The following is a 25118-nucleotide window of genomic DNA, read 5'->3' as shown; positions in this document are numbered from 1 at the left end:
AGGCATCCTCGTGCAGATTTGCTCTCCAGTAATGATAAAAGCAGCTTCTCCATGCTTCAGGCCTGTTGGCATTGAATGGGATTATCCTGCTGCATACAGTGAATTTTGCCATTTTTGTATCAGTTTTGCAAAAGGAAGGTGTGTTGTGAGGATGCTTTGGTTTTTCATGGGAGCAATGAGTAAGACTGCAGATTTACAGGACGCGTCAGAGGAAAATGTGCATATTTTAATGCTGAACTAATGAGGAAGTTTCTGAAAAAGTGACAATGGTTGTAGGGAGGTGAAAGCAACGGCCCAAAGTACATACACAAACCTAGAGCTTGGGCCTGCTCTTGTGTAAAGCTGCCACTAACTGAGGGGGGCCTCAAGCTGATGTACGGTACCTGAAGATCTATCTTGCAATGCCCCCCAAAATGTCAGAGGTCACATAATTTGCAATCCACTGTTACCCCTTGGCATGCTCCAGTGAGAAATGCACTCCTTTGCAGTATTATGAAACCGAGAAAGAAAACAATCTTGGCAGTAGCTCTGGTGGAGCTCAACATGTGCTCTTGTGCTCAGTTCTGGACACTTCAGGAAAACAGAGACAAAACAGGTCAGAGGAAAGCAATAAAACATATCTGAGGTCTGAGGGAATTGACTTTTGTGGTATGAGCAGATGAATTAAGTGAGTGTAACAGGTGAGGCATCAACTGAAGCTGTACATGATAAAAAGTCTACACATCTTCGAAAGACACAAACACCAAGGATATGAAAGGAAGAGGAGGATAGAAGAGAGGTGGTGTAAGGTGTGCTAATGGGAGATATAAAGAGAAATTAAGAACATAAAATGAGTATTAATTTTTTAAAAAAATTACCTTTAAGCTATGGAATAGTTTTTCAGTGGTAAAGGAGAAAGCTGTTATTTGTGACATATTAATCTAGAATTGACAAAGCACTCAAACATGCAGTCACGTACAGCCCTAGACCGGCCTGGAGACAGACTGGATGACATAACTTTTCCATCTGTAACATCTATTACACTCTGCTGTGGGGTTTGTCTTTGAAAGATGGTGCTCGGCAGTACACAAATCTATGGGGAAATGGGGAAGTACAACAGATAAATGGTTTCATTCATATTTTTCCAGAAATTATGCTCTCTTGTGTGGGTTTAGAGCCATATTTTCAAATACATTCCTTCTCAGGTAACTGGATAAAAAGCCAATGCTAAACTGCATTGAAATTAATCTGCTGGAGACCTCTGTAAGATCTCACTATACGTGTTGTATATTAAAAAGAACAAACACACAAACAAACCACGCTTAAAGGAAAAGCTAACCCTCCCCATTTCTCACCTGCAGTTCCAGAGAGTTCCACACTTAAGGTTTGTTCAATAGTCTTGTTCTCAAATGGGGAACCCTTGGGATCACTGGAAGACAGGGCACATTTATAAAAACAAGCTGAAATGGAGTTGCTGTAGCCAAAATGTATTAACACCCCCTCCCTTTTATAAATGTTTGCACTTTTTAGTACTTACTTTGGTGACTCGGGTGTCAACGGAAGTGATAAACTTGTTGGTTTGGCTAAAGGGAAAGAATAAAATGATTATGGAATATTTAAGCACTCTATAACGTAAACTAAAAAAGATGTCTTTTATTTTGGTGCTGAAATCCCCTGTTAGTCAGTCAGGGCTGAGCTCTGATAGTTCAATAGCCATTTCTGTGTATCTCTAGACGAGTAAGGAGACTCATCCTGATTCCTTATCACCCGTACCAAAAGGGCACCTAAATTTCAACAATGATTTACATCAATTACTGTACCTTGGAAATACAGCACACAGCCCAAATGCCAAGAACCTTTCAGAAGGAGAGTAGTACACGTAAAAAATCATGAATAAATCTACAGGATGCACTATGAAAATGTTATTTTCTCTTAGATTTAATTTAGACTACAGTCCACTTTTTATTTGGAAACAAGAGCAGCAGAATAACTACAAAGTAACAGAATGTTATGAATATTCAGTTAATTTTACTTCTACAATGTACAATTTTATATATAGCACTGAGAATAGGTTGTTTCTGAGGCCAGAGTCCAACTTGCTATAGTCCAAATTACCCTGCAAACTATGACAAGCCATGGATACAGTCACAGATGGTTAAAAATGGGGCTGACACTCTCAGCACTACAATCCCTATACAAGCAAAAGCAAAGCTCTAGCCATAAAAACACAAGTCTTTGTAGCTTTTATTCATGCAAGCTTGTATTTTCTCAAAGCAGGCCAAGAACCAGGATATTTTAATACAACTAAGATTCTTTTAATTTCCAGAAAAATGTTTAAAAATTGAAAATAATATTACTTGCAAATTTTACTTTTCAAAAGTTAGATTGATGCTTAAACACAGAGAGCATTGTACCAAGAAAAACAGCAGGGGATCTCTTCTGCAAATTAATTACTTAAGACAAAATGTTCCCCTTGAACACTCCTGCACTGCAGATCTTTTGTCCAGAGTGTCACTACTGCGTATTTCGTATTCATTCCAGGCTTGGAGCTCCCATCAACATTAAAGGATTTTATATGCAAATTGATTACTTTTATAAGCTCTAGAGCATTCCTGGAGTAATATTACATTTTTTAAAAATTAATTCAATTCTCAAGAGCTGCATATTGTTTCTCCTCCTCCCCTTATGAAAGTTAGAAATGGAAACTCAGGTGTTCACCTTAGGTTCACCTTCCTCAGAAGTCACTGCCAAAGTGAGGAAATGCACCAAAATGGGTTATTTGTCTGATCCAGCACCGCCACTGACTCATGCATAAAAAAGGATTCTAGAAGACTGAACGTAAGGTGACATATCTTAGTGTGTATTTTATATATACCTATGATTCTAATGTTTGTGACTGTTGCCAGTGGCTACCTAGAGGTAAAACTGGCTTAAAAAGCATAGATCTTGCTGTAAGGCTCAGGAAGAAAGTTTGTACAAACGTTCCCACTGTGTTTTAGAGGATAAAATCTACATACATTTACCCAGCTTAGGCTTTCTAAGCAAGTTGAATGTTTAAGAGCTATTTAAGCCTTTAAAAAGTAACGCTAGCTCTCATATAGAGAGGCAAATCAGAATACATATACATATAAAATCTGAAGCACTGAGGCACAGTATCAAGGCATTATCTCACACTCCAATGTATTTATTTAAGGCAGAGATCATTGAGCCTTCCCACTGAGAAATTCATATACCAAAACACCCTTAATTTTTCTTATTGCTAGGTAAGGGCTTGACCAAACCCTGCTCCTGCAAAGGATTCATCCTCACTTACAGCCACTGATAAATATTTAGCCAAGAAAATATTGTTTTCCATGGTGCCTGTTTATTAGAGTTTCAAGTTCTATTGTGGTATTTTATTTGTATTAAAAAGTGTTTACGTGAAGTTGCTTGTCCCTGTAAATTGAAAACATTCAGGTTCAAAAGAACTAAATTTCCTCATGGGCAAATTTCAATGCAAAACCACAAATGATCTTTAGCATGAATGGGTTTGTGGACATTCCTGTGGGTTTGCAATATGTTTGCAACAGTAACCCTAAAGGAAAATATTGTTTGACTTTTGTGAGCTTTCACCAACTTTGAAAGAAAATATCAGACCCTGATTATTTTTTAAAATGAAGCCAATTTTTTTGTACTTTTGATTAAATGTATGAACAAATGATTACATGTCTGTGAATACCAGTTAAATTTGCAAGGTCAATTCTGCATGAATTGACTGTCCAAGCTGAAAGCATTATATTGTTATATTTATATTAAATGCAGATCCATTGATATTGAAGTCATATATTGGTGTATGAGACATATTTGATGCAAAAAACATTTCAGAAGCCTGTAAATTAAACTGCAGGAATTAAAGAGAGTTATTCCTCTCTGCCTGTAATTTCATCTGCAGTACCACTAAAGTCAGAGTCATCTGTTAAACACTGGCAAGGTGGCTACATGTCCTGTCAGAACTTTCCTAACTTCTCCCTCCACACTGTTGTGGGCTCACCTTGCCTTGTTTCTTTGCATGAATTCTGCACAACTGCCCCAGCTGGGGAAAAATGCAGCTCCGATCTGAACAGGAAGATTTTATAATCGCTATTTATGTACATGTGCACACAAATCTACATACACCATACATGTGTGTATAGGATACCTTATATATGATATGCCTTATTGCACCCAGCAGTGTTAATAAAGCCTTGTGTAACCTTTCGCAGGTCTGTGCATGGTTCCAATACCACCATCACAGTATGAGACCCAGGTTTGAGATGTACAGTTCAGTCTGGATTTCCTTCTGAAGCAGTCTGCTGAAACTAGCCAGAAGGAGTGGCAGTTGGCATCCAAGAAGCTCTAAGGGCAGTTGGACTTCTTTCTTACAAGAAATATTGTTCAGAGAATTTGAAACCATAATGGGGAAAACTGTAGTTTGGATGTCAGAACATACAGCAGCAAGAAGGGTATTTAATGATGGGAAGGGAAGATTATTTTATTAAGCTTGCTTATACCTCCTAATTAAGAGGGAAAGAATAGATCAGATGGAGGCTGAAAAAGCAGGGGAAAGGAGTGAGAGGAAGAGAAGAAAAAAAAAAACACATGCAGTTTACAATTACCACTTTAAAAATCCCAGAACAACACATATTGGGTCATATCCTGATCTCTGTTGCAGCTGGATAACTTCCACTGATTTCAGGGGAGTCATCCAGGATTTGCACCAATGTGGCTGAGATAGGTATCTGGCCTTCTAGATGGCCAGTATATCCACAGATGTATTTTAAAGTAAGAGTAACTTTAAATAAGCTCTCTTTGGGCTCATAAGCTTTTACAGCTTTCCTTTATCTTGGGAAAACAGGCAGGGAAGGAGGGGAGAGAAAGCAGTAGAGGGGTCTTTAAGTTCTTGCATCTCTGCCATAGAAGCTACTTGTAATATATCCCAGTTCTTTATGCATCACAGGGTACTAAAAGTCAACACAAGTGTTTAGTTCGGGCCATAAAGAATCTAAAAAGAGAGAGGGAAAGATCAGGATGGCAGCTAAACTTCCAACTATTTACAAAATAAAATTACAAACCAGCATTCCACCTTTAACAGGAATGACACATTTATTGCTTATTCTGTAGCAGTGAGAGCACTATTTATTGTCTCTTAAGGACGATGTGGCAGGTTAACAATGCCTTCAGTTTTACGCTGGCAAAAAGAATGAAGCTCGCTAATGAACTGACCTGCCCAGCTTGTTTAGGGGTATAATGATTTCTTAGTGGTATAGTACTCTGTGAATAAATATCTCCAGCTAGCTCAGTATATTAATACATAGGATTTGTAAAACTTATTTTTTCTGAGGTTCCTTTTCTGGGGTTGGAGGCAATAGAGGCAGGATTACAACCGTTTGAAAGTTAAATGCATCTAACCAATTTTAACTTCATTATACTGTTCTAAAACTGTCTCTAAACAGAAGAGATGCTGGATTTACAAAACTAATCCAAAGAACAGAAAGTGTATTGAGGGTATTCACAAGCACTGCATGTCAGCTTCCCTCCAATACCAAAGCTGTGTTCTGTGCTCCAACACCTACCTTGCAGGTGATTTGTCTGAGACTGCAGATGGGGCTTCCTTTTGGAGGTGCATTTCTCTTTGCTGCTGTTCCTGTTCTCTGCTGGTTTGGTCTGAGGAGGGTCATCATTTGTAGTCAGATATTTGAGAAGTTCAGAGCAGGGACGTCTTTGTGGCTTTTGCTGTTGACAAATGCTCTTTGCTTTATTGCTCCATGAATTCTCAGTCTTAAAAACAGGGCATAATAAAAAAAAAAAAAAAGCAAAAATTAGTGAACTGAACCTTATCAGAATGGATATAGGTTTTCTGAAGAGATGAGATTTTCAATGAAGTGTTCAGTCTAAGTGTACTAGATCTATGAGCTGTGAATAATTGTTTGCAGAACAAGAAAAGAAAATTACATTTAAAATTCCTAAATGACATTTATACAGCTTTTTATTTCATTTCTCCAACATTTCAATGTTCCTACTCAGCAACATGTAACTAACAAGACCCTACAGCGCCTTTACTGTGAACAAAAAAATAAGTTGGTTTAAACCTTAATTTGCTGCTGATTGCTTGAGCCCAGTATTCACAACTCTCTTAAGTACCCCTAAACGCTCCGTTTTCAGTTACAGTGAATGGCAAGACAAACATTGTTTAATACTGCCTGCTAACAGAATTATGTCAGAGCCACCATTCTAGCCAATTAATGGCTGATATACATCTTTTGCCAAGAATCCAGTGCAATTTTTCTTAGCTCAGACAGCTGGTAAAATGGCAGTCCCGCATCCTGGAGTCACTCATAAACAACACCAGCCCATCAGCAAATTTTATCGTACCCCCTGCTACTCTGTGTGTCAATAAAGTAGGCAAGAGTAACAGACGGTGGGACTACAGCTGAACTCTGCCAGAAGAAAAAGCACAAATGAAATATTCAGAGCATAAAGGAGCTCAGGTGATTTTCCAGAACCCAGTCTATAATCTGTTCACGTTTTTGAAACAGTTGCAGGATAGTAGGCAGATTAATACCGCACATACAGATCTATTGCTTACTTGGTTGCTGAAAGCATAAAAGACCTTGTTACAGTTTTTTTTTTTTTTTTCTCTTATTACAAAGATTAAGTTTGTACCTTAACAACCACAGGGCTTGTTCTGATCCTGTGATTTGTGTTTGCATGGTTTTGTGTGCTGAGACCACTGCATTCATTGTAATTTAGCTGAGTGTTGGCTGGAGCCAGCAAGAGCTTCTTAAGCTACAAACACATCAGGGAAAGGGAGGAGGAAGGAAAAGAGTAAAGTTATGCATCTTCATGGATTAAAATGACTTATCTACATTTTTGCTTAGTTACTTAAAATTAGCTATATCAACTTCAGCAAGCAAAGTACGTTAAAACAGAAAGAAGGGCTCAATATTCCCCAGAGCAAACAGATTTCATTTTCTTGTGAGGCTTGGCAGCAAATTTTTGTTCCCTTTACTGCAGTATACTGCAGGGCAAGCAGAAATGGCAGAGGCCTTGGATTGCTAAATCCAAGGCAAAGCAAAATTCTCGGTGATCTGTTTGACAGAACAGGTCTCTCTGATCTAAACACAGAAGTTAACTTTAACAGAATAATGGATGCTTGTATCCGACTGCTGCTGCGGAAGTCAGGGATAAGGGGCTTTCACCAGAAATAGAATCACATCTCAAACTGTCTTTACAAAGCAAAAAGCATATAAGGTTTCACCCACATCCTCACCCAAGATTCGGTTTTGCCCTGATTAGCACTAAGCTGGTGCTTACTGGTCAAATCAACATTAAAGGCACAAAATTAGCCCCACATCGCACCAGACTCAATGCGCATTTCTCTACAGATCACCCAAAGTGAAGTCTAAACATACGTAGAAAAGAGCCCCAAGAAATGTAACATGAATTAAAAACCATTACCCTGACTTATTTGAACAGAATAATAAGCAAAAGTGTCCGTCATTAGCACAAGAAACTCAAAAACAATCTCTTCAATCCACTTTTTAATTGATTCCCTTATTAGTCATCCTACCACTGTTTTGTGTTTTTTTTTCCCCACTTAAGTTTCAGTTCTTTACTTGATTTTCCTTTTCAGTCTAAATGAAAAGTCCAGACCTTACTGTGACTACATCATACCCATGCAGCGGGTAGCCAGAGGCACATCCAATTCCTGTTAAACAGTAGGAAGGGTTCTTACTAGAGACGGCTCTTCTGCCTCCTGGGTTGGAGGGGTGCCGTCGGGCATTGGGGAAGGGCTAGCGTCATTTTCATTGGTCACATCTCCATCTGTCAGTGCATCAAACGAAGGCAATCCATCCTCATCCACGGGGATGCTGTCCAGTGTCTCAGTGAGAACCGCTAGCAAGTTCGCCTCATTCTCTTCATCTATTTTCTGTGTGAGGAGACAAAAACACAAAAAAAGTGGAACCAGATGAGAAGACAAAAGGAATGAAACAATGACTCTGTATGTGAACAAGCAGTCAAAACATCGTTAAACTAGCTTTTGAAACAGTAACCTGCAACAGCATCTCAGAAGATGTAATTAAGTGCAATAAAATTATCCGTCTTTGCATTCAAGAGAAATCTCTTTGCATTTGCAGTATATTGCTCTGGTTTACTCTTCTTCCACAATTCTTCCTCCTACCCAGCGTTAACAGCGATAAATAATCACACCAGGATTGCATTACAGGACGCGCCGAAGCTGCTGACACCGAACGATGGTGTCAGCCCAGGCTGTCTCCTTCTTTCTCTCTTCAACACTGCACACCAGTTAATTGACCTGACAAAATTACAAGAATCACAGAATAAGACAGCTAATCAGAAGACCAAAATGAATTACCAGAGAAACCTGGCAAACCTTGCTCACGCATGTAGCCCGGTGTAAGAGAGGAAGGGTTTCCCTTCAACACGTCAGGAAATACTTGCTCCAAAAAACAAGCGAAAAACTTCTCGTTCCTTAGCATTTTTACATATGACAAGCAATCAGGACTCATATTGTAAATGGCAGATTCTTTGGGTTTCTTTTAAATGAATGTATTAAGCAGGTTGCCTTTGAAGTTCTCCTTTCGAGTTACATAGTTTGAGTGCTCAATGCAACTATTGTATGCATTTATCTAATTCCAGCTGCAATTATAAAAAGTAGATTAATTCCTAATCAGATGAGGCTTTAATGTTAATTTATATTGGATATCTTCTTTCAGAAACAAGACTTCTTTTTGTCAAATTGAGTAAATTTAAATACCTTCCAATTTTTTAATGAAATGTAGTCCCTGCTGTAAATTAAGGTACATATTTTTGGAGTACTAAGAGTTCTGAGGAATAGAATTGTGTAAAAATCATTACATTTATTCTTCAGAAAGAGTAGAAATTGATCTGGACAGATCAATTATCTAGGATTTTTAGGCTGATCCTGGTGCTATTAAAATAAATGAAAAGCCTTTCCCTGGTTCCAGGGATCCGATCCAAACTCAAGGATATCAGCTGGGAGTTTTTCCACCCACTTCATAGTGGCTCATCGCACTCCAGTTCACACTATGACAATGATTTCAGCTAAGTTCAAATCTCACATTTGAGAAGGGAACTAGCAAAGAATATAGACGTAAGTCAAATAAAAGCTCACCTTATAATAAATAGTGTTAGAAAAGTCAACATCAAAACATTGACAGTAACACCTCAGAAGAGGAAAAAAAAATCAAGTGAACCTGGGTGTCCCCTCAGCATGACTTTTTCCTGCAATGCTGCATTTACCAGGCTCTAAAGAGAGATGACCATAAACCACACAGATAATTCCTCCTGTCGGGCTCCTCTGACAAATCAGCCTCGCAGGTTCTTGCAGACAAGCTTCGTCTTCTTGTTAGAAAGCCACAAATTGCTCTGGTGCTTACAGCACCATCTCCCAGAAATGAATAAACACTCTTGCAAAGCTAATGCTAAGGAGAAGCACTCAATTAAAGGGCCAAAAGGGGCTTGACCACTGAGGAAAAGAGTCGAAGTCTATGCATCTAGTAATTTCCACCATATCATGTAGAAATATGCATAGTGCCATGATAATTCAGATGCTTTACTCCACTGCAGGTGTAGAGGGTATGGAAATAAGCAGAGGGAAGCCACCTTGTGAATAAAATCGTGCTCCAAATACAGCTTTTCACAGTCGCTATTTGGGAAGAAAAGAGGAAAATTAACAGTGTCACTTTCAGAAAAAAGTATAAAAAGAGGGTATTAGGCAAAGAAGCACTTTGCATCGTAATGAGGCGGAATGGCATAGATATCAGGCTCTGGCCTGAAATCACTGCCCCAGGTGATTTGAGGGGATTCTGGCTGCCCCCCTGCCTCCGCAATGGGAACGCCCCCAGCGAGTCCAGCTGGTAGGGTGCCCCTCCACCCTGCGCTACCGAGCACTTCAGCACATAGAGCCGACAACAAGGCTCCAAGTGTTACTATTTCTAACTGGGAATGCCTCCTTTAATAATAGCATGCCAGAAGAAACCCTGATATTTGCTGTTAGCTGCTTAGCTCTCATGCTTTAAACAGACATTCAAGTGCGCTGACATTCAAGAACAGAAAGTTGAGTGGACACTGGTCCTCATCACAGCAATTTCAATTAGTTTTGTACAAGTTTCAACATTCAAACACCCCAGAGAAAGCAAAGGATGTGACAAAGAGGACTCTGTTAAACAATTAATGTCACTTTCCATTATTGCTTCAGTCCCAATTTACAGAGCAAATAAATCAAAGTCACCACAGATGAAGCACACTAGCTGGCTAACACATGTCTATTCACAAATGACATGGCAGCAGGAACACATTAGTCAGGAAAATGACATTGCAAGATAACCTTTTAAAGGTTTAACTATGCTATTGCTCCTAATTGTCCTAAATTACTATTTATAAAGAAACACATTTATTAGATACAGCAGAAACGGGGCTGAGGAGAGATGCAGAGAGAGAGATGGTCGGGCACATCACCGTCTGAGTAATAATCACTGAAGCAGCAACTTTCTGCTTTGCTATCACAGCCTGAGTCGTGGTGTTGACAGCGCTGGGGAGAAGCAATGCCGTGGCCAAATGCAGGATATTTCACGGTTTCAGTGCTGTCACCTAGAAGTCCACGTTGCAGAGCAGCCTCCAACCTGCTCACCAAACAGACTCAGATTTAGAAGGACCACGAGCACCTTCAGCATCTGCTGAGGGCAGTGGAAGTGAAGGGTGCTCGGTGCCTGAGTACAGCACTCAGAAATCCACTCAGTTGAGTTCTGAGCTTTCAAGTTGGAAATTATTTGCTTCCGTCTAAAGAAGTAGCTGTGAATTTTTTAGACCACCTGAAGGAAATACAGAATGTAACAAAAAGGGGTGGAAGACTATCTCACATGTAAAGCCATATGGCAAACACGTGGGATTTTTAAGCTCACGAAAACACTTCATAATGACTGTATTTTGCTAACGAATGGAACTTTTTAATGCAGAAGCAGTTATGCATCACTTCTCAGCCATGTCACATGAACTTCTGAAAATCCTTCGTTGCTGGTTTAACATAAAGACAGTGGGGCCACAGGGTTTCTTGCTCCCTGTAAATTTCCACCTGCCTGAAGGAGGCAGGGAACCTGAGCATGGCACTGCATGCATGTGCTTGCATGTATCTGAGTGCTAGAGTTTCTAGCATATCTAGAATGATACTTGCTCTGAAGAAAATAAGATTTGGCACTGATGTCACTGTGTACCAAAAAACAAAACAGGGAAAGCTGCCTACAGCTGTAAATGGCTGGAACACCAACTGATCCTCCAGAATGGCACCTAAGCACCATGAGAAGTTTCTAACTGTGCTCTTCTGTGTTTTCAAAAGTTTTGCTTTAATCTTTAATATTTCTACAGCACTAAAAATAATTCTCTGTCTGAAAACACTTTATTAGTTGTGTAACAATCGTATTCTAATTGGTTTCTGCCCTCAGTAAAATGTCTCCAGAGATATTGTCTCTTTGGCCAGTGAAAAGATCTAAGAAATTAGGTGACAATTTACCCACACAAAGGTATTTAAATCCTCTACCCTTGGTAATTCCTTCTCCTTTGCTTATTCTGCCTATTGATGGAACTGGGTTCACCTGGTGGTTAGTGCTTCACGTCTGCAATACAAGTTATTTGTCAGCAATCCCATTACAGAGGCACACCCCTGGGGCAGGCATATTGAGCAACGTTGTGGTTCTTCCTTAGATTTTTCTTCCTTAAAACAATTGTGCAAAATTTTAAAACGACCATCCTTACCATCACCAATCCCTTCCTGAAAACCCCAAAGCCAGCGTTCAGAGGTCCTGACCCAGGACTCTGCTGTGGTTCTTCCGCAGTCAGCGTGGGTATGCCGATTCACTCCAGAAGAGGGTCTAGCCCATTACACATAAAACCTTTTTTTCAAAATGTTAATAGCATCTGCAACGTTTTCCCTCTTGTTGATTCCCCTCCGCCTTTCGTTTGTGGTTATCGCATGCACAGCTTTTGCTTACGATACCTCAAGGAGGGAAATTCTGTGATTCTGTGAAATCAGTTAGCGAATGATGATGATGCTCTGAAGTTTCTCCACTGATGACTTGAATGATGCAGAAGCCCTTCTTGATTCACACGGAAAGATTAGGGCCTGAACTGCGGTATTAATCCAGAGCCCTGGGCTGGGAGCAGTGGCAGCTTGCCACATCTTCATGAAAAAAGCAGGAAACTTTGGGACAGATCCGCAGCTGGCAGAAGCTGTCACAGCTCCAGCAGGCCAGCTCTGTGAGCAATTCGGAGCAGCCAGGTGGATACCTGAAGTCACAAGGGATCACTGTTTCAACAGATCGACTCATTTCTCCTCGGTAGCCTAAGATCTATTCATAGCATAATTAACAAAGAAAATAAAAGATTTTCCTCCAGCTGAAAATATCTGAGTGATCTAAAAATACTAATACATTATGGCACTACTTGCGAAAGCACAAAAAATGACTTGGGAGCACATCTGGGGCTTCCAACAGGATTTAATTCCTTAATTTTGGAATAAGCTTGTCCTGAAGACTCACAACACTAGGAGAAATGAGAGGTTTTGCCCCTTTTTATACATAAGGATGCAGAGGCATTGAAAAGCTCACCACCACCACCACCCCAGCCCCAAAGTGCAGGGGTAGGGGCAGATTGTTTCTCAGCCCTGGCCCCACAAATCAACCTCTGCCACCCAAGGATGAAGAGCCACAGGCTGGGCAAAAGCCCAGGAAAGGCAGGAGGAGGGAAGGGATCAGGAGGCAGAGTTGGACTTCTTGTCCCAGCCAGAGGAAAATGAGGGCTGAGGCCAGGGGTTGCTGATGGGAAGAATCCTACCCCAACTTTTCCATCTTCTAGCAGACGGAGGCAACCTGCTACACCACCGGCACAGACGGTGCAGTGATGGAGATTTGGCTGCCTTCACAATGTCCTGTCCCAGGCACATCGACTTTGCCTTGACATAAGAGCTGGCCGCCCCCAGCAGTATTGCTCCACTCTACCTGTTCATGTTCAGTCCCATGCCATTATATATTTTTAAAAGTATTTTAACTTTGCTTTTACTGTTCAGCTGCTTTGCAAATCCTTAGGCGTCCTGCACTGTCTTACAGAAAAAACCCACATGATGCATTTGCATTAGAACGGTTTTCCAAGGTCTGTTAGTCTGGTCCCCAAGAGACGTTCCCATAATTGAAATGCTTAAGTCCAGAGCTATCAATTATCTTTAAAAACAAAATGGAGTCCCACTAGGAGAAAATTACAGCCAGGTTTCTTTATATGTAGTAGAAATGTGGGGATTAATTATCACCACCCCTGTGAAAATGCCTTTAGGGTATGGGAAGGAAATGAGAGATCTCTTCTTCTTCTTGAAGGAGACAGATACACTCACGCGCCGCACATGCACCTGCAGGCAAAAGACAACTTGAACTGAGAGATCACATTCTGAATTCAGCAGTCCCACTGCCCAATGTACGGACCAGGTATGTACCTCATCTGATGGACACACCACATCCTTGTATTTATGCAGTAGCCTCAGTCCTGCTGGGTTTCTGGAGATGTATACTGACCTGAAGAAATGTACCTCTGCGCAGGTACAGAGCGCGCTCGGTGAAATGCTGCTCCGCTTGTTTTCAAGGAGCAGGCATTTTCTGAGCAGAAGGCAGTATTTACACAACTCAAAGTAACAACATAAAAGCAACTATATTTATTATTATCCATATACTCCATACGGTGTGTATCTGTGGTCTCAGACACTTCTCACGTTTATTCTTGGTATTTGAACCCGGGTTATTTTCTCTCCAAAAGAGAGAGGCGCTGACCTGACATTGTAAGATGTCTGTCAAGTACCTGGGATTAAAGCAGCACCACTTAAAGCCATGGCACGCGCCATTTGCCAATAGGGTTTTCTTTAAGATTTTGCCCTTGATCACCTGAAGTGATGCCGCCACAGCTCCTGGGAGACAGACAATCTTTTCAGGTGAAAAATCTAACCTTTTTGCTATAAACTAAACATGTCAGTTTAAAAGAGCCTACTAAATATTCTTCTAGCACAAAGTCGCTTGTTTTATTGCTTCTAACGAGTTGTTGCAGTTCAGAAGTTTCCATTACAGCCTGGCAATTAAGTTTCTAATAAACTGAAGAGCTACTAATTGACTTATTCATCTCCCAAACTGAGGATCCAGCCAGCAACCTGTAACACGTTTTACATCTTCTGACCAAAATTCATTCACATTTTGCAAGCCATTTCGATTTCATTTGTGTAAACTGCATCTTTCCCCTCTCTGATAGTAATCTTTGATTCTGGGGAAAAGGCAAAACAAAAATTCATCCAAGAGCAAGCTATCGTGCGCTGCTGACTGCGTTAGCGGGACCAATGATAAGATATTGCTGTGCTTGAATCACTGCACTGGTGGTAGACCCAATATCAAAAATTTATGGTAATTGAAACCACAGAATCTTTGGAAACGCAGTCAATTTGACTCAGTATCAAAAGGTCACTCTATTCAATTTATACTCAATGCTGAGCACAATATTGAGAAAACACCTGAAAGCAAATGATCTTATCAGCAGTTTGTGCCTCAACATTTACTGACAACATAGGCTAATTTGCTGATTACTAAATAAATGCCTTATCTGTGTTTTGCACTGGTCTAGCTCACCAGAGGGGCTCTTTACCTTGGGCAGAACTTGACCAGGAAAGCACTCCCTGCTCTGAGCATTAACCCCACCTCTGTCACGCTCGGGCGTGTAGGATTTGTATGGCAGCCTGCTGTACGGAGGCTTTCCCCGTGCTATGCTACCTGACCCAGCCCCTGCTCTCTGTGCCCCGTGTGCTTCATTTTCACGACGGAGAACTGCAGAGGGAGGAGAAGGCCTAGCGCATCGTCGCCAGCTCCAGTGTGAGAGTTTGGGCAGGCTGAAGCACAAAACTCTGCCTACATCTCCGGTGGGGGGAAAAAAACAAGAGCAGGGGAATTGCAGGAGTGTAAAGGGAAGAAAGAGTTGGATGAGGAGACAGAGAAAAAAAAAAGAAAGGCCGGGAGTTTCTCCTCCCTGGAGTGACGGGGAGCTGAACCTTGCTGCCTCCCCCCGCTGATGGGGATGCAGGGCTGAGCAGGGGACACGGCGAGCGGGCACTGGGGGTGGCACAGCACGGAAAGACAGACAGATGGACCTGTATGAGCCGTTCCCCCTGTGGGAGCAAGAGGTCAGGCAGGCTGACTGCCAGGCTTGAGCGGCACACGGTGCCTGTCACACATGCCTCCGTCCCCGTGCAGTCACTCGTGCACGTGACAAGATCCTGAGCAACAACCCGCATGGAGATTTTTAATTATTATTCCAATCCTAAAATGTACGGCAGGGTACGGAGTCACAGCTGCTGGCTGAGGGACCCCATCCAACAAGCTCTGATAAGAAATGAGCACTGCAAGAAGAGGCAAGGGGAAAAAGAAAGGTACAGGTTACTGCGGGAGGTTAGAAGACGTTTGGGACTCTCCTCATTGCAGAGTTTTCACTGACAAAGTCAGCAGTATTTCAGTCCAAACATTCAAGCACTGCTTGCTCAGATATATTTATTTACTTGATTTATGGTACATGCCTACACTAATCTCTCTATGCACTCACGTAAAATTTTTCAACATTTATGTACCTTTGTTAGGTCGCACGGCATGTTCGGGGGAAAAAAGGAGCTACATATATTTTGCATCGATTATTTCACACACGTAATTGATGTAAAAACTGCTTTTTCCTCTTGATAATGACAGACCTCTCTAAAAAATGCACTTGAGTGTTAGTACATACCCTTCCTTTGAAAACTATGAAGTGTAATCCTGTCGCTTTTGTCCATTCTCTATTTCAGCGTTGCATTTGCTCTAGTTTTAATTATATTGGATGCATCAGGACGTCTATCATAAACCCTACTTCTTTCTAGAGATTTATGACTACATACAAATATAAATTTCAGGGGAAAATTATATACAACACACCAGAGAAAAGTTTAAATATATTTTTAACTTTTCCTCAATTACATGGAGACTGTTTTGTGCAAAGAGAACACACACACATACAAAAGTTTCTTTTTAAATAGCAAAATAAGAGAGACACTTACATCTGGTGCTTTTTTTTTTTTTCCAGAACACTGGAATTTAATTTGGCTGGGAAATTAGCATTTGTGAAGTATCAACGTCATTAAAATTTTATGATGTTTTAATTTATTAGTGTGTTAAGCTTCATCAAACCTTCCCACCACACCTGTTGAGCAGGCACTACAAACATGAGGACTTCAGTCATGTCTCACAGGAGAAAAACACAGGTTTTGCTTAGACCTGCAGCATGAAGGGATCAGTACATTGTTAATACGCCTGGGCTTCCCATACATTTTTATTGTGATCTAACTGGATGGCTGCCATATGGTCTCATTTCCTACATGCTTCTGAGCTGGCTGAAGAGAGTCTATTCAGGCTCAACACAAAAACTTGTTTACAAGGCTAAAGTCTCATTTACTATATATCTATTATGTATGCAGCTATACTCCGGTCTTTAAATATCACAGCAATGTCCCCAACATCCTCCTGGTATGTCCCAGCAGAAGTGACGAGTGACACATGCACCATTGTAGAGGTGGCTTAGCTAGATAAACAAAGATAAGAAAAATGAGCCCTAAAAAAAATGAGGAAATCACCATGAAGAGGAAAAAAATTTGTCTTTAGATATGTGCACTCTACTCTTATCAGACTAAAATAGCTTCAGATAGACTCAGAAACTTTGCTGCAGCCACTGTCGATACTTTGTCATTATGAAGAGATGTGTCTGAATTTTCAGCTGGTTAAGCATTTGGACTAGGTTAGATGTCTCATAATAGCCTTAACTACATATTTCCTTGATTGTCACTATGTGCTAAGGCTTTAATGTTCTTTTAACGCAATTTTGTGTATGTGAATAGAATCATAAACTAGAAATGGTGATTTTAACATGGAAAACATCAAAAACATATAAAGATCACAGTAAAGCTATCTGTTGCAAAACCTCCTCTATAGAAAGTCAGTCGTTGGCTCATTTCTAAGTTTGCTGGAACTCGCTAGTCTTCAGAGATAATATTGATAAAATCTGGAAATGTAAAATAAACGTAGAATAAATGGTATGTAAATTGCAAAATAAAATGTAAAACTACCTTGGTAGTTTATGCTCAAACCACCTTGCTCATCTACCCCCAACCACCCTAGCAGAGTTACGTAGTGCATACACACTGGGGTGCACGCTATAGTTCCTACAGCAGTTGCCTCTCTTCTATTTATTTCCTAGTCAAAATTGAATACATTGCTCCTGCTCTGATAGCCTTTTAAAACTGCAAGTTCTTGGCCACCAGTCTGCTGTCCGAATGAGGTAAGAAGTTGTATTTTCCTCTAGAAGACACTGATGCTAACAAACTCTTCAACATCAGAAATGGTGAAAATGAGCCTGGGCACTATTTTTTTTTGTGCTGCCTCTTTAAAAATGACCCCTAACAGGCAATCAAGTCCAGCTGTAGCTATCAATGCACTAAATATCATATTAATTAGGCTGTAGGTTCCTTTAGGCAGGGACTGTCTTTTTGTTATGTGCTCACATGGTCCCTTTCACACTGGTGTCCTGATTTGCAATCGAGCTTTGAGATGCTGCCATGGCACCTACAACAAATAATTTTGCATACTTCTTTTTAATCCTGCTGGTAACCGAAAGAAAGAGAAGTTGGGCCCAGATGTTCAGCTGCTGTAAATTAGGGCCTCTCCACAGGTTTTAATGGAGCTGTGCAGATTTACGCTAGCTGAGGATCTGGTCCTCTGCTCTTTGGGTTTGTCAATGAGAAGCTCAGAGCAGCACCTCCCGCCTGCTGTACCAGTACCAGCCTGATACTGGGACCAGCAGCAGCCCAGCCAGAGTAGCCCAGAGCCCACTGAGGGCTAATTCATCCTGCTTACCACGTGAGTTGTGCAGCTGAGCTCTGCGCTGCTATGACTAAGAGCAGTTTAAGCATAGCTTGGGTGTACCCAGCCTATGATGTAGCAGACCCTGTGCTCACATTCACTGCTAGAAATACACTGATGTATCTGCTTGCGGCAAGCGCTTCCTCAATTTAAAAGTTATCCCTGCTGAAGTTTACACAAGTTATAGTTCGAGCCTACCTAACTGCCAGATGCACAGCAAAGAGTTTTTTAGCACAGCATATGCCTAACCCCAGGAAGGAAAAGTAAATCGCAGCCATGTGAATACTACAACGGAGGTGGAGCCCTGCACGTGACTGGTTTCAGTTCCAGCTCAGTGCCACAAACTTTACCGTGCCCTGGGAAAGGAGAACATGTTTAATTTCATTTCTGGAGGCAGAAGGCTGGAGCCACCTATCACAGCAGCACGACCTCTGCTCCCGTGGATGGGACGCTGCCAGCACGCCTGGCACAGCCTGCTGAGGGTGAGCAGTGGTACCGCTCCTGTTTAGGCAGCAATAAAACCCTGTTTTGTAAACTGATGTAGGGATTACACGCACACTCACACCACCAGTGGGGGGGGGGGGGGGGGGAGGGCCGGAAGCAGAGGGAGAAGAAAGTAAGTATGGTACACTTCATCCTATAAACTAGAGAGGGGAAAAAAAAGCCCTGTGGTATTTCCAGTAAAAAGGAGCTATCTGTAAGTGAATAATATTGCACAGTTTTATATGCCACAAGCACTCCAAGCTGCCATCTTAGTATTTCACAACAGCCGAGGGCCTTGCTCCCCGTTTCGGCAGCGAAGGTAGCCCCAGGCCTGCAGAAATGCTGCTCGGTGAGCGTAGCACAGATGTGGCATTAGGTTCTCCTTTGGATTACAACGCCACAAACCAAACGCAACCCGCCAAAGTCAACGGCTTTAAACCAGGGCAGATTACGCTCATAAGTGAGAAGCAAATCGGGCCCTTTGTGTCCGCCCTCCTTTCCCCAAGAAAAACGAAACCCACTCCCTCTCCCTCAAACACATCAACAGCAAGAGCCCAAGCTGCGAAAGTTCAGCTTCACCACTGGCATGATGTTCATTTCCACTAGGCTGGGTCTATAAAACCCTCCTCCTATTTCTGCCCTTCCACAGTTTCGGAACAGCGAAGCCTGACATGCTGTTCTCTTGCAAAGCCACGCTGAATATTGGGATGTTCGAAAAATCTATACGGAGAAAGCTCTTAAGACAAGACAGGCTGAACGTTTTCGCCACAAATGGTTTGTTTTAGCTATCTCCCTTCCTCATGTACGGCGGAAATCAGACAGCTTATTGGCTTAGCTTGTTAGGCCAGGTTAAAGGGATGCGATGCTGAAAGGCTCTTACAGAAGCTTACCCTCGGACTAAAAATAGCGGGCACTAGAGAATTATCTTAAATACTACCAAACTTGTTCTGCGCTGTGAATGCAGATAACTGTAATATGTTTCCATTTTTGGTAGTTTTACAGCTTTTTAAAGTTATGCTTGCTTTAGCTGACTATTTAATTAGTTTCTGATTCTATTTGCCACTTTTTCTCTCAGAGATATAGCCTGAGGGGTACTTTGCCTATGAATCCTTTGTATTTAGCAGTGTTGCTATTGTTAAAATCTAATGAGCTGTTGGATTTGCCAAACACTCGGTATAGGTACAAACGCCTCTTTGAAATATAAATGTTTAGCACATAGCAAATAGCAAATCAAAAGATACTCTAACGCTGCACCCGCGCTCTCTCGTTGCATATCTCATCAAAAGAGAATAAAAATAAAAATCTGCTTTATTACATTTAAATTCTGAAATTCCAAACTGCATGTCTGAATGAGACATTTTTAGCTCAGTGCCCGGGCCTTTAGAAGAAAACTAAATGATTTTTGGTACTGTAAGAGGACTCGCAAATCAGCAAGGCTCCGTAGCCTAACGCGTTACCCTGCCAGTCAAACTGTGGGGCTCTCAGTACTTTATTTGGGGCAAGACCCTTTAGTCCCTAATGAAGCCATCTCATTTTTAAACATAGAGTCTTTAAAAAAAAAAAAAAAGCTACAAGCAGTTCTCTTTAAGTGGTCTTAAGCGGAAAACCTATTAATCTCACTGAAAGCCATGATAAGATATCAAAATAGTAATGCCAAAGCAAAGCAGAAATGTTCTCAGACTGTATATAAATGCTACTCCTACTACAGCCAGTCTGAAATATATCAGTCCTATTGCTGTTGCCTCAACTCTCGGCACTTCTGCACGCCCCACCATCGCTGGGACTTGCTGCCCAAGCACAGATCAGGAACTTTACAGGAATCCCGCAGCAAGTGCCTCTGCATACCAGTTCCCACCCGCAGCCCTCCACGTGAGGTCTTAGGTGCTACAGCGGTCTGGGCACCAGAACGAGTGCCGCAGCAGGAGCACTACATGGAAACTGATTCAGGCACATATTTCAGCATGTTTTCCAGTATTTGTTCCTTCCCATCAAGACTGGTTTTACCACAACTTTTTAGTACACAACATTTCTAATATAATTCAGAAATGTAAAAAAAAAAACAACAACTTGGGTAAGGCCAAGTTGTAGAGACAAATGTCAGGCAAGGTCAAGCTAAAACCCAGCTCTGTAGCTGAACCAAAGTTTCTTCCCTATTGGGCAGACATCTCATCTGACTCCTGTAGAGCTGACAGAGCCTGTCCTCTTAGACACAATTTTTCGTTGACTCTCTTGCAGGGTGAGAAGTGTTTCTGTTCTTAAGTAGTAGTGGTATCCACAGATATATGCCCCTGCCTTTATAAGCTGAGGCATAGTGGCATAACCTAGCCACAAGTCTTGCAGTTGGCATTAGAACCATCCATATGTCTTCATTTGGGAAGCAAGTTTTCATTTTTGAGTCAAGAGTTAAGTTCACAGCCTCTCTGTCAAATAAACAACGTGTCTGTTGTCACCGGGCTGCTGAGCAAGCCCTGCCTTGAAAATATGCACTCAGTGATTTTAGCCGCCTATTGCTTAGCCTTCCCTTCCACAGTCAGGCAGCAAAAATAATACTCTGTCTTCGTTATTATGATTAACATTACTATCCATCTCCCACAATTTCAGTTTCTACTGGTTTTGTGTGACATTGGCACTACCAAGACAACAGCCCTGTTGCACTAAATGATCTCCAGTCACGTTGTAAGGGAAAGGATCCTTACACAGAACTTGCAGTTTAAGCAGACAAGATGAAGAAAGGAGGATTTGAATCCTCGCTATACAGCAGGGGATTTGATGCACCGAGATTACTCAATTCCTCCAGGTCAGGGAAAGCCGACGGGTGCAGGCCAGCGCTCCGACCAGCAGCAGCCTCCCCTTCAAAGCAGTGAGCACATCTCACCAACACCAACAGTACACGTAGTCCCTGGTCCACAGCACTCGGAGCCAAGCTTCCAGCTGACAGAAGAAGACCAAAACACGGTTGTCTAGAGCACTGAAGTCACAGCAATGTGACTAAGGGGACGCTCATTTTGTGCCTTCATGGAGCCTGGCGATTCCGATGGTTTTGGTACAACAAAGTCCCTGTAATATGTGCCCACGTTACCGTCGTTCCTGAATGGGGTTTTCCAATGAAAGTTAGCAAAGAGGTGGTAGTGAGCAGACACAACAGAACAAGGGCAGTGTGCCGTGTGTGTTGCCTGTACCGGAACGTCACAGAGACACCGGGGTGAAGCGGTGCATGTTCAGCACTGCAGCACGCTGCAGCAAAGGAGGGAAGTTTGGACCAGAGGGAAGGAACACAGTCACGGCTGAGTTCAGAAGCAAGCATTGAGACTGTATAGCTTATCCTGATCAGCTGGACCCAACCCTCAAAAGGTCGGAAGAGGCTGTAACAAAACACAGGAGGAAGAGGCTGTAATAAACCAGCAATTCAGCAAGTGTCTTGGAGGAACGAAGGGTTCACAAAACATATTGTCCTCAGTTTTCTCTTTGCATAAATTCCTTTGGGAAGATGAAAACCAGAAAATATCAAAAGCAGATCGGATAAGTCATTACTTGTCCAGATAGACAAGGAGAAGGGTTTGCCCCAAGGAAAAATAAACAGGAGAGAGTGAACAGAACATTCAGCACAGCTTCATCTCAAAGATTTCCAAATTACTATATACCAAGTAGGAAAATACTTTACTTAAGAATTTGGGTGGTGTTTAGAAGGAAAAGTATTCACGAAAGCAACCCCTCTTCATTCCCATCAACCTGCCTGTGGGCCCCAAGGAGCTGAGCCCTGCAAGAGGACAACGCATTGAGCATCTGCAATGTCTGACCACATTCCGGGAAGAAAAACAGAAGAAAAGCCCCGTTGCATTGCTTTTTGCTGAATACTTTATTTAATTATTTTCTTTTGCTAGTGAAGAGACTATACTTCTGCTCCTTCTGGATACAGTTTTAATAGCTCAAGATCAGAGCTCTGCAGTTAGGAACCTGCTGAGCTGAAGTAGCAGACTGCGGTGTGGCGCTCGTTTGTGGACTCGGTGTGTAAGGCCGTCACCCACCACAGCCTGCAAAGGTCGTTACAAAGTCTGTAGGAAGTCAGACAGCGGCAACAGAGGGAGAAAGTGTCTTTGGCACAGGATCAGGGATAAAATACTTTCACAAAGGTATTAGTGGGATATCAGCCAGAGTGAATTGGAATTAGTATGAGGAATTGTGTCATTAGCACCAGCAACAGATTAAGTCCTGATGATTTTCCTTGTATATAAGGTAGAAGAAGACAGGGTAGATATTGTGTGCTTATTGAAGCGAGAAGGTTAGAGATAAGATATAATCTAACCAAATCATGGAATACAATTTGGGAAGATACTCAAGAGTTACGGAGTCTGAATTAGCAGGTTTGTCTAATACCTATTGGCACAATTATGTCCTGATGCGAAACAATTATTGGATTCTAGAGAGGGAGAACATCAGGTGAAGTGGCCCTAATCCTTCATGAGCTGAGTAGCATTTGGGACCAGGAAGGACACCTGCACATACCCAAAGGCACAAGTATTCAAGAAGTAGGAGGCAGGCATCTACAAGAACTCTGCAGTGTACAAACTTGGCACTGGGAGATACATTTTCTTTGCACACAATCCAGATGGACTTGAACATTTAAATAGCAGTCAGCAATATTTTGTAGGTTTTCTTTCCAATTCTATGAACCTCTTGACTCCTTTGCTATTGAAAAAAAAAAAAAAAAAAAAAAACATATTATGGCACACTATTGTTCTTACATCTTCCTCACACAGTTATTTTGCTAAGGTCTTTTCCATGAGAATGGTTTGGCTTACCATTTATCAGCTGCAAAGTTAAAAAAAAAAAAATCATTTTAGAACTGCACAGAGCATTTGTAATGAAAATTGAAGATGTGCAAAATTTGTCCGAGATCTCATCTTAAGGCCTCTCAAGAGAACCTCAGCTAATTCATGCACGGTTGCTCCGTGAAATGCAGTTGTTTGCAAGGAAACCTGCTTTTATTTTTTTGATGTCAGCCAAACTCATTCTGATTTGACTCTCTGGGATTGACAGTGATGAGGACTAATGTGGACTGTCTCCAAATTTCTACCACTTTGATTTTCAAAAATATTTTTTTTAAAGTTGGGAATTCTAAAGACATAATAGCAGATGGTGAGTCTTGGTCAGAAATGACTACAGAGTATGATGCACTTCTGGACAATACATTGAAGGGATTTCTTTATAAGAAGAAAGACTGATTTTAGGAAGGAACTGGGACAACCTAACCACTCTGTTGAAAGGGATGGAAGGGCAATGAGTTCTACGGTAGGATCTCTTCTTTTGCTGACTCAGTGAAGACACATTTGTCATTCAAAGACAAATTAGAAAAGGGCATGGATCATGCTACATAGATGCTCAGTCTCAGTTATCAGCCAGGTACAGGCAGCTTCCAATGCATCTACCTCCAAGTGCATTTAAAAAAAGGCAATCTCTTTTGGTGGATGTGGACAGAATGTCTTTGTCAAAATTTCAGTTTGAGCAAATACTGCAAAGCGGTTTAACACGGGGAGGATTTGTTCCCGCAGAAATTGACACAAATTCCTTTAGGACAGGGGCAGCCACCCCAACTGCATAGCTTGGATTGCCAGGAGATAGAATTAGGGAAACTGGAAGATAACACTGTGGCCTAATGTAAACTCTTAAATCTGCTGTAAACAGAGCAGTAACATTGGCACATAACAAAACTGGTATCTGTCATTGCACTCCCAGAAGCAGGTGTAGGAAAGGACAAGAGACATGACTGATTTTTTGCTCATCCCCGTGCATTCTGGCCGGGAAAAAAAAGGTATGCTGACAAGCTGTGGTACATAACCAACGTTACATTAATGGAGGGCAAGCTGGGATGGTTGTGTAGAGGAGAATAATGTGAGATCAAGTGCAAGTGTCCCATTTTAGGCTCCTGCTAAATGAGCAGCACAACTTGGAAACGAGAGACTTGAGACTACAGCATTCCTGGACTTTACAGGCTGGACTGACAGAAAAGCCCAGGACATACACACACAACTCTCAAAAGCTCCTGGCATTCCTGTTGTGCCAAGACACATCTTCAAGAATATTTATATACACTATTTTCAAAAACACATCTTATGTTGAAGTTTAGGGATAGGCCAGCATCTTTTTATGGCTTTGGGTTCAAAAATCTAAGTCTCACAAGTCTAATCTTGTGGGAGATCCAGAAACAGAACAACCACCCTCATGCAGCATGGGGCTCCCCCGACAAACCTTCTTGGGCCTGGACAGGGTCCCCAAAGAGGCAGTTCAGGTGTATCTGAACTGTGCTCACCAAGCAAGTGCCAGGAATGGGGTATAAGGCCATTTTGATGGTTCGGTGGAGAATTAGCCCTCCGCGGCCTTTGAGTTCTAACCATCAGCTTTACTGCAAGGTTCCCGCATTGTTTTCCCTGTGTTGCTGCAGGAAAGGTGTGCTCCTTCTCCGAACAGAGCCTAGGAGAAACACCAATATTGAGGAAGAGCTAATAAATCCACCCCGAGCACCAGTCAGCACTATGCAGAGACATGCTTTTGGCCCTGCAAGAGCTAATCCTGATTTAGCTGTAGGAGCACTTTGTCAGTGCTAACAAGCTGTGTCTGACTAGTATAAAAGGGAGTATGGCATCTTTC

General features: G+C 41.8%; 1 protein-coding gene across 2 annotated transcripts in view; it reads right to left on the bottom strand.

Annotated features, from left to right (window-relative positions):
• The window catches only part of PPARGC1A (PPARG coactivator 1 alpha), a 359248-nt gene that overhangs the window by 24807 nt on the left and 309323 nt on the right, over positions 1–25118 (bottom strand). For both annotated transcript variants that reach the window (XM_040555186.1, XM_040555187.1), the window contains exons 3-7: positions 7733–7927; positions 6661–6783; positions 5571–5775; positions 1517–1562; positions 1335–1408 (exon numbers count right to left, since the gene is read on the bottom strand). In XM_040555186.1, coding sequence (XP_040411120.1) covers positions 1335–1408; positions 1517–1562; positions 5571–5775; positions 6661–6783; positions 7733–7927 — 643 coding nt within the window. The remainder of the gene's footprint in view (positions 1–1334; positions 1409–1516; positions 1563–5570; positions 5776–6660; positions 6784–7732; positions 7928–25118) is intronic.

The sequence above is a fragment of the Cygnus olor genome, chromosome 4 (genome assembly GCF_009769625.2).
Source record: "Cygnus olor isolate bCygOlo1 chromosome 4, bCygOlo1.pri.v2, whole genome shotgun sequence".
NCBI lineage: Eukaryota > Metazoa > Chordata > Aves > Anseriformes > Anatidae > Cygnus > Cygnus olor.
The sequence above is the reverse complement of the archived record's forward strand: the minus strand, read 5'-3'. Positions and strand labels throughout refer to the sequence as shown.